This window comes from Salvelinus namaycush, chromosome 25 (assembly GCF_016432855.1).
Source record: "Salvelinus namaycush isolate Seneca chromosome 25, SaNama_1.0, whole genome shotgun sequence".
In the NCBI taxonomy this organism is placed as follows: domain Eukaryota; kingdom Metazoa; phylum Chordata; class Actinopteri; order Salmoniformes; family Salmonidae; genus Salvelinus; species Salvelinus namaycush.
In genome coordinates, this window is record NC_052331.1 from 10,050,625 (window position 1) to 10,065,375 (window position 14,751).

General features: G+C 43.4%; 1 protein-coding gene and 1 pseudogene across 1 annotated transcript in view; both read right to left on the reverse strand.

Annotated features, from left to right (window-relative positions):
* psmb5 (proteasome 20S subunit beta 5) overlaps nt 1–8,679 on the reverse strand; it is a 30,965-nt gene extending 22,286 nt beyond the window's left edge. The window contains 4 exon segments of the mRNA XM_038964331.1: nt 6,063–6,085; nt 6,087–6,182; nt 6,184–6,335; nt 8,641–8,679. Coding sequence (XP_038820259.1) covers nt 6,063–6,085; nt 6,087–6,182; nt 6,184–6,335; nt 8,641–8,679 — 310 coding nt within the window.
* A 676-nt stretch (nt 8,680–9,355) lies between these two features.
* Nucleotides 9,356–10,495, reverse strand: LOC120020623 (annotated as a pseudogene).
* Between the last annotated feature and the right edge of the window lie 4,256 nt (nt 10,496–14,751).

The following is a 14,751-nucleotide window of genomic DNA, read 5'->3' on the forward strand; positions in this document are numbered from 1 at the left end:
GATCTTTATGGCCTTCCTGTGACATCGGGTGGTGTAGGTGTCCTGGAGGGCAGGTAGTTTGCCCCCGGTGATGCGTTGTGCAGACCTCACTACCCTCTGGAGAGCCTTACGGTTGTGGGCGGAGCAGTTGCCGTACCAGGCGGTGATACAGCCCGACAGGATGCTCTCGATTGTGCATCTGTAGAAGTTTGTGAGTGCTTTTGGTGACAAGCCGAATTTCTTCAGCCTCCTGAGGTTGAAGAGGCGCTGCTGCGCCTTCTTCACAACGCTGTCTGTGTGGGTGGACCAATTCAGTTTGTCCGTGATGTGTACACCGAGGAACTTAAAACTTTCCACCTTCTCCACTACTGTCCCGTCGATGTGGATAGGGGGGTGCTCCCTCTGCTGTTTCCTGAAGTCCACAATCATCTCCTTTGTTTTGTTGACGTTGAGTGTGAGGTTATTTTCCTGACACCACACTCCGAGGGCCCTCACCTCCTCCCTGTAGGCCGTCTCGTTGTTGTTGGTAATCAAGCCTACCACTGTAGTGTCGTCCGCAAACTTGATGATTGAGTTGACAAACATTGGCTGTAGAATAACCTTAATAAAGAGCTCAATGACTTTCAACGTGGCACCGTCGTAGTATGTCAACTGTAAGGGATGTTATTGTGAAGTGGAAACGTCTAGGTGCAACAACGGCTCAGTCATGAAGTGGTAGGTTACACAAGCTCACAGAACGGGACCGCCAAGTGCTGAAGTACATAGCGTGTTAAAATTATCTGCAACACTCAGTACCGAGTTCCAAAACGGCCTCAGGAAAGAAAAGTCAGCACAAGAACTGTCTGGAGCTTCATGAAATGGGTTTCCATGGCCGAGCAGATCACCATGCGCAATACCAAGCGTCGGCTGGTGTGGTGTAAAGTTCGCTGCCATTGGACTCTGGAGCAGTGGAAATGCATTCTCTGGAGTGATGAATCACGCTTCACCATCTGGCAGTAAGACGGAGGAATCTGGGTTTGGCGGATGCCAGGAGAACGCTACCTGCCCCAATCCATAGTGCAAACTGTAAAGTTTGGTGGTGGAGGATTAATGGTCTGGGGCTGTTTTTCATTGTTCGTGCTAGGCCCCTTAGTTCCACTGAAGGGAAATCTTAACGCTACAGCATACTATAATATTCTGGACGATTCTGTGCTTCCAACTTAGTGGCAACAGTTTGGGGTAGGCCCTTTCCTGTTTCAGCATGACAATGCCCCACATGCCCAGAGCCCTGGCCTCAACCCCATCGAACACCTTTGGGATGAATTGGAATGCCGACTGCGATCCAGGCCTAATCGCCCAACCTCACTAATACTCATGGCTGAATGGAAGCAAGTCCCTGCAGAAATGTTCCAACATCTAGTGTAAAGCCTTCCAAGAAGAGTGGAGGCTGAAATAGCAGCAAATGTGGGACCAACTCGATATTAATGCCCATGTTTTTGGAATGAGATGTTCGATGAGCAGGTCATGTAGTATACTTTTTTGTCTCTCAAAATCATTGTAATGTGGTTACACCTTAATTAAAAATCTAAAATGAAAATTATTCAACCAGAGAGCGCCCTTAGGTCATAGGAAAAGTCCGCACTTGACGGTTGCACTTGAATCATTCCCACGGTGAATGGCTAAGCCCGCTAAGATGAAACCAAACACTATTGCAGAGACTTTGATATTACCAGCCGCAATTGATATTGACAACAGTGTGTGAGGAGGCAGAGGCACAGAAACTCACCACAATACCTTTTATCAGATAACACTGTGAAACTAAGAATTGATGCTATAGCTAGCAATCAAGAGGAAACTGACTGAACGACTCAAACTTCCCACCGTATGCTCTCTAAATGGACGTTAGCTGTGAGGGCCGAGATGCGTTGACTTTTGCTACATGTTCGGGGATGCTATTCACGAGAACATAGTGTTCCATCTCACGATTCCTGAGCATGAAACGGCACATGGGATGTTCAGTGTGCTGCGAGGCTAAATTGACAAAAAACAGATTCCATGGGATCGAATGTGTGCTTTTGCACAGATGGGGCTCCATCTATCACGGGACGGCAGACAGGCCTCTGCACTCTAGTTATGAATGTGTCTCCCTCTGCCATATGGATGCATTGTATGATACACCCACTGAGCTATAATGGATACACCGAGAGCAACTGGCGGCAAAAGAGCTGAGCGCAGAACTCGGGAGATATGCAGGAAGTAACTTTGATTGTAAACTACATCACTCACATCTTTTCGCAAAACTATGTGGAGATATGGGATCAGAGCATGACAATGTTCTATTTCAGGCTTGGTGGTTATCGATGGGGAGTATTGGAAATATTTTTTGAATTGAGAGTAACTGTTGTCATTCGCAATGGATGTAAAAATCAGACTGTTGACTTTTAGGGGAAATATTTGATTTTTTTTACAGACGAGTGACCGAATCAGCGAAATCTGTTTGAATGGGATCCTGGCTCAGTTGAGATGCCGGTAAGTGAAATCCACAGCTTATCAAGCTGTCATGTGACCGAATGCTGCAGACAACTCATTCACGGGTCACTATGGAGGGATTTTGGTTCCTGACTCAAAGGGAATACTGTGCAGTCTCCTTCAGAGCATTAAAACTCATGGTCCTGATTCAGTGCTCTCCTCTGCATTAAAAACAAATACCGATCCAGGTTGGATGTGACAGGAGAGATGAGTGGCGCACTGTCGACTATACCCCCTGACTTTGAAAAGCGCCCAACGCGACATGCGTCAAGCACACCCATCTCATTAGTGGTGGTGAGATAAGAAATTATGTCAGACTAATTTGCAATTGACTGCCATAGCCCCACATTAAAAGTATATGATGGTGAGTTGAGAATACAAATCAGAAATACTGTTAGAATGTTTTGAAATTAACAAATCTTGGCTGTTAATTACTTTATTTTTTTTCACATGGTTGGGGTAGTGAGAATGTTCAAATATCAAAATCTGGTCATGGGCCCAAAAAGTTTGGAAACCCCTCTAATACCTGATATTAGAAAAGTGTATTGAAAATGAAATAAAGAAATCTCATTTAGATATGTATTCAATACTTTGTAGAAGCACCTATGGCAGCGATGACAACTTTCAGTCATCTTGGGTATATCTATCAGCTTTTCACATCTGGATTTTAGGATTTTCTCCCCTTATTCTTTGCAGATTTTCTCAAGCTTTGTTAAGTTAGATGAGGAGGCGAGGTGAACAGAAATCTTCAAGTCTTTCCACAGATTTCCGATGGGATTCAAGTCTGGGCTTTGGCTGAAAGTCAAGGACTTTCACATTGTTGTTCTGAAGCCGTTCCAGCATTGTTTTGAAAGTATGCTTGGGGTCATTGTTCTGTTGGAACGTAAATCTTCACCCCAGTCTAAGGTCATTTGCACTCTCAAGCAGCATCTAATCAAGGATTTGCCTGTATTTGGCTCCATTCATTGTTCCCTCGATCCTTACCAGTCTCCCAGTCCCTGCCGCTGAAAAGCATCCCCATAGCATGATGCTGCCAACACCATGCTTCACGGTTGGCATAGTGTTAGACGGGTGATGAGCTGTACCCATTTTTTTCCGGACATGGCACTTTGCATTCAGACCAGATAGTTACATTTTTGTGTCATGAGACCACAGAATATTTTTGCCTTATGCTCTCAGTCTTTCACGTGCCTTTTTGCAAACTCCAATCGTGTTGTCATGTGCCCTTTTCTCTGGAGTGTCTTCCGTCTAGCCACTCTCCCATAAAGCCCAGATTGGTGGTGCTATAGAGACTGCTGTCCTTCTGGCAGGTTCTTCCATCTCAGCCAAGGAACTCTGTAGTTCTGTCAGAGTGGTCATTGGGTCCTTCTTGCACGGTTGCTCATTTTGGTTGGACGTCCAGCTCTAGGCATTCTGGGTAGTTCCATATTTTTTCAATTTCCCAATAATGGAGAACTCTGTGCTCTTGGAAACTATCTATCTATCTATAGTTTTATACCCTTCCCCAGATATATGCCTCAGCACAATTCTATCTCAGAGATATACGGACAGTTCCTTGGACTTCATGGTATAGTTTCTGCTCTGACATGCACTGTCAACTTCAATCAAGTTGTAGTGACATCTCAATGGATGGACTTGAACTCAATTTGGAGTGTCATACCAAGGGGTGTGAATACTAAAAACATGTTTTCATTTTGAATTCAGGCTGTAACAACAAAATGTGGAATAAGTCAAGGGGTACGAATAGTTTCTGAAGGCACTGTAACGTCAGTTCACTACTCTATAACTTTATTTGGGATAGCTAATATTCAAGATATTCTCATTTCAAAGCTGAATGTCAACATAAATGTTATTAATTCACTGGTACTTGTTCGCTAAATGACTTGTCTTTCCCTTGCTGAGCTGAACTGCCTGACTACATGACTTGCGAGTAGTGTCTTTTCTCTAGAAGACCATAGGCTACTTCTATGAAAATGTTGATCAGTAGGCTAACTTCCCTGACGACTCACCCTGAATTTAATTCCGTTGGTCTAGCTACATACTGAAGCTGCCATCCTAGAAGTCATTTGTGCAACTTCAAAATAAGAAGTTGATAACGTCATCATGTAGGGTGGCTCTGGCCCAACCCAGCGGTTTCTGGGACCAATCAGAACGGACTGAATGTGTTCGCATGCTAGAAATCCAGACCTATCGTGGAAAAGAAATGTCAGTTGGCCAGAGAGATTTGTATAGTTAGCCAGACACAGGCCTAACATGATCACAAATAAAAGGGAAAAAGGTCGTGTCATCTGTAGCCCCATAGACCACTGAAATCAACCAAAATTAGCTCAATAACTCAAGACATGCACACAGTCCTATAGAATATGAATTCAACTGTATTGTGAGTAGGCCTATACCATCTTGATTTACCCAGTTTACCATTCAAATAAGTTATTACCATGATGTAGTTAAAAACAATGTCCAATCTATTGTATGGTTGTATAATGTATTTGTTAATGCATACATGGTTGTCTCTGGGAAAATGTATCATCAAAACGTTGAAATGTAATAAAATAATATGTATAATAACAACAACAAGCCACCGGCCTCCTTGACACCCACAAATCAGTGTCAGCGTCGGCCCTGAAAATAAACATATTGGTCGTTCTCTAGTTACGAGTGCGTGCACTCACACTGCCTAGCAACCAGGCACGAAGCATTTCACCAAATGAGTATCATGGCATTACATATTTGTCAAGCTCTTAACTGTACTTTATTCGATTTATTTCACGTGCCGCTTAAGACCCCCAATCACCAGAATAACTGTGCTTGACATCATTGTAGCCGCTAATGAGCCTTTTCTTAATCGAGATTTATTTAATTTACATGACATTTACCTCACCATTCAATCACTGGCATTGTAGCTGCCGCCGTTCCCATTGAACTTATACTGGGATCATTATTCTCCTGATTGACTGCAGGATTTAACACGTGTCACTTAGGTCCCAGGCTGTCTGGAGGCCTGTTATTGTCCACACATACTCCCCGCTCTATGAACAAAGCTCATCGATCAAGTAGAACAACATTATGCATGCGACCCAATTGTAAGGGCCGAGACCCTGCGTCCATCACCGCGCCGGCACTCCCAGGCCCACAGTCCCAGCCCTATTGATTTCCCATTACGGTGTCACTGTGCAGCCCTCTTTAAGCACATCTCCAGTGATGTACTGCCTCTTACTGCACAGTATCCAATAGCACAAGTCAAAGCCACAACAGGTAAACAAGAGTGGGGCAGCAATGCCATCTAGTGGCAGACGACCAAACTGTACTTAATCTGGTGTTTAGCAGAGACAGGGGAGGTTCGCTCAGTCACTGCTAACTACTCCTATTAGGACATATGATACAAAAAAATATATCCTACGCTCTGAGCAGCTACTAAATCATGCTCATATTGCTACCCTTGGTCTGAGTATGTTAAAAAACAGTGTTTACATAGTTCAGCTGATGGTGGTTTAAACATATACATGTACATGCGTGAATGGGGTTCAAGTCTATTGGGGTTACTAATGTGTGCTCAGGTGTATGAAGCTATTAACCTGGCCCTCTCTTGTCCCAGCCGGCCCATGCCTTTGTACTGGTATACCATGTTAGCCAGAAGCTTGGAGGCGGCTCCCAAAGAGATGCGCTCCTTGTTGCGGAGCTCGTAGACACGACAGCAAACGCTCCCAGAAGCTGCAGTCAGCTGCACCTCCAACCATGGTGCCCAGCAGGTAGGGGTTGAACTCTATCACCTTCTTCACTGTCTGGGAGGCGATGTAGGCGCCAGCTGTGGCCCGAGAGTCCACTGCCATGATGACGCCATGTTGGAACTGTGGAATGATGACAAATGGGATTTTAGGTTAGTTAGGGAGTGCCAGCTGCACTTGACTTGAGATTGGTGGCCTTACTAGCGTGAGAGTTTTATCCACTTTTTGAAGGATACAAATTCTCATTAACAAAGTGCAGCCCTGGACAGGACCATGTAGCTAGTAGCTACATAATTGTAACATGATATGTGAATGCTCCATACCCATTACAGTTTAGATAGTGTAAAGCCTGTGCAGCAATTTTTGCTCCATGAGGTAATCCAACAATGCGTACGCTGCCATATTGTCTGTTTCTTCTCTCATTGCTCAAAACAGGTGGGTGTCCACTCCAAAGTGATGCACATCATGAGCGCGACTCAGACATCAAGCTTCGCTTTGAATGACACTCACCGGTCTCGAGCAATGAGAAAATATCTGAAATGTACAATATGGCGGCATACACATTGTTGGATAATCTCATGGAGCAAAAAAAGGTTTTATTTAATAACGGAATATTTATAAAAATTCTTACATTCCACCTGCAACTAACGATGGGAGATTAGAATACACTGATAACTTCCAAATTGAGAGGAAGTAAAATTATCGCCATGTAAACGGTAGTTGAAAAATTGCTGCTGAGGCTTTACACTAGCTAAATTAACTAGGCAGGGCAAACCCGATCTGGTGATTTCTGGTATATCATCAAAATCAATCAATCGCAGAGCATTTTTGGACTCATCCATCAGATTTAGTACAATACCATTGGAAATTAATGTTGAAAGGTAAATTTAAATTCCTAAAACTTAAAGCCTTTGGTATTTTTTTATGTTCAAAAGCTCCAATAAATTGCTAGTGGTCATCCAATGTGATGCAACAGTAACAATAGATTTTCCCCTCAGATTTTGTGGCGCGCACAATAAGGGATGTGTTTTTCATTAGTGAGGAGGCGGTGTGACAGCCAATTGTTGGGCATGGGCTCAACTAACTAGCTAAAAGCTAGCGGAGATACCTAGCTGACAGACATGGCAGATGCGGGGGGCAAACGACCTGACCTAGCAGCAACTACTCCTCAATCTAAACTAAAGAAACCTAGAAATTTGGAGAGCAGACAGGCAAAAAGGGAAAGCGATAGAACCCGGGCCAAGACTAGAGTAAACCTTGGATTTGCGCTCAGACAGTGGAGAGAACGAAGGGAGTTGAAGGGATTCAAAACCGACCCAGAATTAGCATTTTCTTCTGCTGAAAAGGTAAGATATACAGTGCATTCGGAAACTAATCAGACACCTTCACTTTTTCCACATTTTGATACGTTACAGGCTTATTCTAAAACGGATTGAATTGTTTTCCCTCATCAATCTACACACGATACACCATAATGACAAAGCAAAAACTGGTTTAGAAATTTTCGCAAAAGTATTAAAAATAAAAAACAGAAATATCACATTTTCATGGCAAGTATTCAGACCCTTTACTCAGTACTTTGTTGAAGGACCTTTGGCAGCGATTCTTGGAGAAGCAATTCTGTTCACCTCCCCACACAACTCTCATTGGAGTCCTCATCTCCTTTCGACCAGAGAAGAAGAGCGAGAGTAGGTTTACTCGTCAAAATCTGTCCATGCGAAAATAACTTGGCAGACCGCCAAGTGAGGAGTTTTGTATGGGGGCAGTGAGAGAGTGACGAAATTTGTCAAGATAAAAATGAATAGCTATTTTGATACGTTAGGATTATTTGATCGAGTAGAAGTTTGGTCATGTTTAGGTTGTTACGAGTGTACTGATATAAGTGTGATGCACGTGACATCCCGGCAAAAAACACTTTATATCGGAGTTGTCCCTGTTGAAATTTGAGACGCTCTATGCATATTCATGAGGCTAGCAAAGCATCTCACTCTCCATTGAATACAGGTGGTTGACGTCAACACCCCTCATTGAATATTCAAAATGGCCTAAGTTCTAAAATAAATCAATGTGCATCATTAATTAAAATGACAATTGAATGCTTAGATAACCTACGCAGAATTTTTTTTTTTTTTTTTTACATAGAATTAAGCATAATGATTATGGTTCTAGATTGCATGAAAAATCTGTTTCACTTGTTAGAAAAATGGTAAATTCTCAGACACCCCCTATCCTCACGTAATTCGTGCCCCCTCTAAAATAATGGGTGCATGACACCCCTGCCTACCCTCACCCTGTACTGAATTGTTACAAATTAATGTTTGCATGCATGGTACTTTTATGCATAATATTACATAACAGAAATTATGTTTTTTGACACATGCATTACATTACGATTCATAGTACTCAGACATACATGCATGCATCTTACTTTCTCTCTCCCATAAAGTGGCCAGTCTTCTTCATCCATCTTTTTGATCCTCTTTTGTCACAAATTATTTTCTCTAATCTACTCCTACCCTCTCCCTAGCCCTGACTTTCCAATGCTGGCCCTTGGACAACCTAGTCAGGTTCATTTGTATTGACATCCCTTGTCTGTTACGAATGTTGAATAAAATTTCATTTGAACTTACTCTATGCCGACTTTATCCTTTTGTGAGTAGAAATGTGAGACTAAATATCTACAGAAAAATATGATTAAACCGACTTCAAAACACGGGTCTCCGTGTGTGGCTATCACAATTTGTTTGCTCATCATCTAAGGCATCTAAGACGGAAGTACATGCAACCAATGCATGCGTACTAACTGAAGTAATGCTGGTGTTTACATTGTTTTGTGCATGTGCCAGGTGCTAGAAATCTCAACGGTAGTACCAGTGTTTGGTAAGTCGATTTAATAACACTTTCCTGTGGATATCTTTTCTCAAATTCCTACCCACCGCACAGACAACTGGTAGAGTAAGTTGAAAGGACCTTTGATTCAACATTCTGGCTTGTAGAGCTTGTGAGAGGAAATGTTCCTAACAACAACCAAAGGTATCGCAGTCTGTCAGGTAACGCTCTCCCCAGCCCTAATCTCTCCCTTTCCCCATGCATCTTTCCCTATTCAAATGTCCTTTTTTCCTCCCTCCCTCTTCTCCTCTCATTCATTCTTTCACCATCTTCAGCACCCTCTCCCTCTCTCTGTGGTACTCCTCTCTCAAATCCTCCCTGTCTCTGTGGCTATATCCTTGGGCATTTATGTGAAAGAGGTCCACACAGTTCCCCGAATATGCATCGCTGTGTGTGGCCATGTACACAATTTCTCTGGCCAATGAGATTGCCTCCTCCTCACTAAGGCTCCACCGGACCCCTCCATCCAGTACTGCATAGGCATAGGGCAAACCTGAGTCCACTGAGAAAAGCTCTCCCTGCAGACGGGTGCCGTCACTGCACACATAGAAAAGCTTTGGGCTACAACGATCACTGACAAGGGATATTGTCAGGTTCCCGTCAGTTACTGCATGTCTTGTTCTGTCACTGGCACTGCCAGTCAAGTCATCCTGACTACAAGAATCACTTGCAGACATTCCTGTCTCTTCAAGGGGTACTTTTGCTGGAGAGATGCTGTCTCTGCCTGATCCTATCCTATCAACTTTTTGTCCCCTGAATTTCTACACCCTAACCTCCTCTACATCCGAGCCAGATAGAGTGGCTGCCACACACACGTCCCCTTAAATGGGTCCAGCATATGAGAGAGGAGCTTGGCAGAGCTAGTGATTGACAAGCGGCGGCCGTGGCGTAGCTGGTAAAGGCGGATCTCTCTAGCCAGGATTCTCTCCCATAGCATGCAGTCTGCACCACTGCCTGAAGTGGTGACCAGTAAATGGGAGTGGATGGGCAGTATCTTCTGGGCAGAGGGACAGGAGACAAGCCCTGAGCAGCTGGCACGTGTGTCTGCTGCTGCTATAACACCTCCTTGGAACACAAAGGCCAGGGTAGTAGTTCCGTGAGACAAAGGGAATGGGCGGCGGGTGGGCGGTGATGGAGAGGTGGACAGGGAGGAAAGGGACGAGTGTCTGTTGTCACAGCGGAAAGGAACAGAGCTCTGAGGAGTAGGTGTGAAAGAATGCAGAGGGACCCCTCCATCTCTCTCAGATTTAAATCCTCCCCAACCAAGGCTCCTTTCCATCAGCCATGTCCAGGAGAGGAGTGATATCTCCCATAGGCCTAGAGAGTGAGGCAGGAGTGTTCCACCTGTGAGACATCGGGGTGTTCTGAAAACTACAGACGTCTTGTAAAGCCATTGTGATTGTCTCTGGCTGACGGATTGTGGTTGACATCAATGCAATAAACGTTGACCACAAAACAGACTCAGTGTTCCGAAAAGAACAGATTCCCTGTCCCTTGAGTTTGAGTAAAAGGTTGATGCTCAGTGCAATCTCTTAACAGGGAGAGGCAGTCAAATTTAACAGCTCAGAGAAACCCATAATCCAGAGAAACTGTCCATAGGATTGTTCTATTTTTCTCCCAGTGGAATCCATTTTTACGGCCTTGTATATGACATTCTTGCTTAGTATTGACTCTCCCCAAATACAATGACAGTGAACTTGAAGTATTTTTATATAGGGGACTGACACACACACACACACACACACACAGACTCTGTTTTTACAAGCATTTCACTTGATATGGCGATATATGATAGTGCTTCTGTTTTGATGGTGTGTAATATGATGCAGAGAAGCGACTCTACAAACACTAACTTACAGGGTCTATTCTGCTGAAGCAGCTTGTCAATGGAGCCACATTAGAGATGTGACACTTGCACTTGCATAAACATGTCTTCATTACATTTTGTGTTTCACATTAAATGTTATACCTTTGAGTTATATTTGACGGTAATTCAAATAATTATTTTGGGTCCCAAAAGCTCAAATGTTGTAATCGAAAGAGGAAGTGACGGTGCAAGAGAAGCAAACAAGCCGGCATCCTGACAATCAAATAAACCGCCTCTACCCTCCGTTCTATTGGCGAACATACAATCACTAGGGAACAAACTGGACGAGCTCCACTCGAGACTATCCAATCAACGGTACCTGAAGAACTGTCATTTTCTATGTTTATTGGAGTCGTGGGTGAACCAGGACATGGATAATATATATTGAACAAAAATATAAACGCAACATGTAAAGTGTTGGTCCCATGTTTCATGAGCTGAAATTAAAAAATCTAGGAAATGTTCCATAAGCACAAAAAGCTTATTTATGTCAAATGTTGTATTTCTGTCTGAAGAGTATTTCTGTCTATAATGAAGCCCTTTTGTGGGGAAAAATGTATTTTGATTGGCTTGGCCTTACTCCCCAGTGGGTAGGACTGGCTGCCAAGTGGCCCTCCCAGGACCACCAATGGCTGCACCCCTGCCCAGTCATTTGAAATCCATAGATTAGGGCCTAATTAATTCATTTAAATTGACTGATTTCCTTATACAGTATAAACTGTAACTCGGTAAAATCGTATACATTTTTGCATGTTGTGTTTATATTTTTGTTCAGTATACATCTCGCTGGTTTTTCCATGTTTGAACCAGGTTTTCCTCTAGAATTTTGCCTGTGCTTAGCTCTATTCCGTTTATTTTTATTATTTTAAAAACTCTCTAATCCTTGCCGATGACAAGCATACCCATAACATGATGCAGCCACCACCATGCTTAAAGAGTGGTACTCAGTGATGTGTTGTGTTCGATTTGCCCCAAACATAATGCTTTGTATTCAGGACATAATGTTTATTACTTTGCTTTGCAGTTTTACTTTAGTGTCTTATTGCAAACAGGATACATGTTTTGGAATATTTGTATTCTGTACTGGCTTCCTTCTTTTCACTCTGTCAATTAGGTTAGTATTGTGGAGTAACTACAAGGTTGTTGATCCAGCCTCAGTTTTCTCCTATCACATCAATTAAACTCTGTAACTGTTTTAAAGTCACAATTTACCTCATGGTGAAATCCCTGAGTGGTTTCCTTCTTCTCTGGCAAGGACGCCTCTATTTTTGTAGTGACTGGGTGTATGAATACACCATTGACCAATAGGTGCCCTTCTTTGCAAGGCACTGGGAAACCTCCCTGATCTTCATCGTTGAGTCTGTGTATGAAATTTACTATCGATTAAGGGATCTTACAGATAATTGTTTGGGGTACAGTCATTCAAAAATTATGTTAAACACTAGTATTGCACACAGAGTGAGTGCATGCAACTTATTATGTGGCTTCTTAAGCACATTTTTACTCCTGATCTTATTTAGGCTTGCCATAACAAAGTGGTTTGTTACTTATTAACTTATTAACTCAACTCAACCGCTCTGAGGCTGCATGGTCCTAAAGCACACCAATGCCGCTTTTTGTATCACAATGCAATAATAAAACTGGGGGGGGGGGACAAAATGCAATTTCAGAATGTGTGTAGGAGGGGTCATGATGTTTATCTCCTTTCCCAGTTTCATCAACAGTTTTGAATTCACACTGTTCCAGATGCAAAGGGTGTTGTACCTAATAAACTGACCACTGACCACTGAATCTATAGACTTTCCATAATGTGTTCTGGGAATACCCGGGGTATTAAACATTTGGCTGTAAGTGTTGAACAGTTGAATCTATTACCTCAGGAGATGGTACCATTCAGCTTGTCTGGGGATGACAAAGAAGGACTTCAACAAAGCCAAAATAGAAAATGATTGTAAGGGGACTCTTTGCTGTTAAATTTGAGACGTATAAATAAATGACTGTTGTGCCTTGTAACTGATGAATGTCTGTTGAATGTCTGTGTTGTGTGAATATAAAACCAACTTTACCTCGGTCTCATACCTCTGCTCCAAATGTCCCACTGCGTCCCTTACAGCCCGCTTGCTTTCAACCACAGCTAATCTATTTTTCAATCTCAAGGCTCAATCCCTCTACTCATCATTTAAACTTCCGTTGAAACCTCAGCTTCTTCAATTTATTAAAACATGGCATAATTAGTGTCATCAAAAAAAAACACTAACAACACATTACCATTCACATACTGTCAACCCTCACCAAGTTGACATCAATCCTCTTTATCAATGTCTTCATCAGCTGCAAAATCTGGATCCCTACAAATCAGCTTGGCTAGACTATCTGGACCCTCTCTTCCTAAATTTATCCGCCGCCATTGTCGCGGATATTACTAGTCTGTTCAACCTCTCTTCGCATCGTCAGAGATTCCTAAAGATTGGAAAGCGCCTGCGGTCATCCCCCTCTTCAAAGGGGGAGACACTCTACACCCAAACGGTTACAGACCTATATCCATCCTGCCCTGCCTTTCTAAAGTCTTCGAAAGCCAAGTGCACAAACAGATCACCGACCATTTCGAATCCTACCGTGCACCTCAGCCACGGGTGCACCTCAGCCACGCTCAAGGTCCTAAACGATATCATAACCGCCATTGATAAAAGACAGTACTGTGCAACCGTCTTCATCGACCTGGCCAAGGCTTTCGACTCTGTCAATCACCGTATTCTTATCGGCAGACTCAACAGCCTTGGTTTCTCTAATAACTTCCTCACCTGGTTCACTAGCTACTTCTTAGACAGAGTTCAGTGTGTCAAATCGGAGGGCCTGTTGTCCGGACCTCTGGCAGTCTCTATGGGGGTGCCACAGGGTTCAATTTCTGGGGCCGACTCTTTTCTCTGTATACATCAATGATGTCGCTCTTGCTGCGGGTGATTCTTTGATCCACCTCTACGCAGACGACACCATTCTGTATACATCTGGCCCTTCTTTGAACACTGTGTTAACAAACCTCCAAACGAGCTTCAATGCCATACAACACTCCTTCCGTGGCCTCCAACTGCTTTTAAACGCTAGTAAAACTAAATGCATGCTCTTCAACCGGTCGCTGCCCGCACCCACCGGCCCGACTAGCATCACTACTCTGGACGGTTCTGACTTAGAATATGTGGACAACGACAAATACATATGTGTCTGGCTAGACTGTAAAATCTCCTTTCAGGCTCATATTAAGCATCTCCAATCCAAAATTGTATCTAGAATCAGCTTCCTATTTCGCAACAAAGCCTCCTTCACTCATGCTGCCAAACATACCCTCGTAAAACTGACTATCCTACCAATCCTTGACTTTGGCGATGTCATTTACAAAATAGCCTCCAACACTCTACTCAGCAAATTGGATGCAGTCTATCACAGTGCCATCCGTTTTGTCACCAAAGCCCCATATACTACCCACCACTGTGACCTGTATGCTCTCGTTGGCTGGCCCTCGCTACATATTTGTCGCCAAACCCACTGGCTCCAGGTCATCTATAAGTATTTGCTAGGTAAAGCCTAGCAAATATCTCAGCTCACTTATCTCAGCTCACTGGTCACCATAGCAACACCCACCCGTAGCACACGCTCCAGCAGGTATATTTTACTGGTCATCCCCAAAGCCAACACCTCCTTTGGCCACCTTTCCTTCCAGTTCTCTGCTGCCAATGACTGGAACGAATTGCAAAAATCACTGAAGTTGAAGACGTATATCTCCCTCAC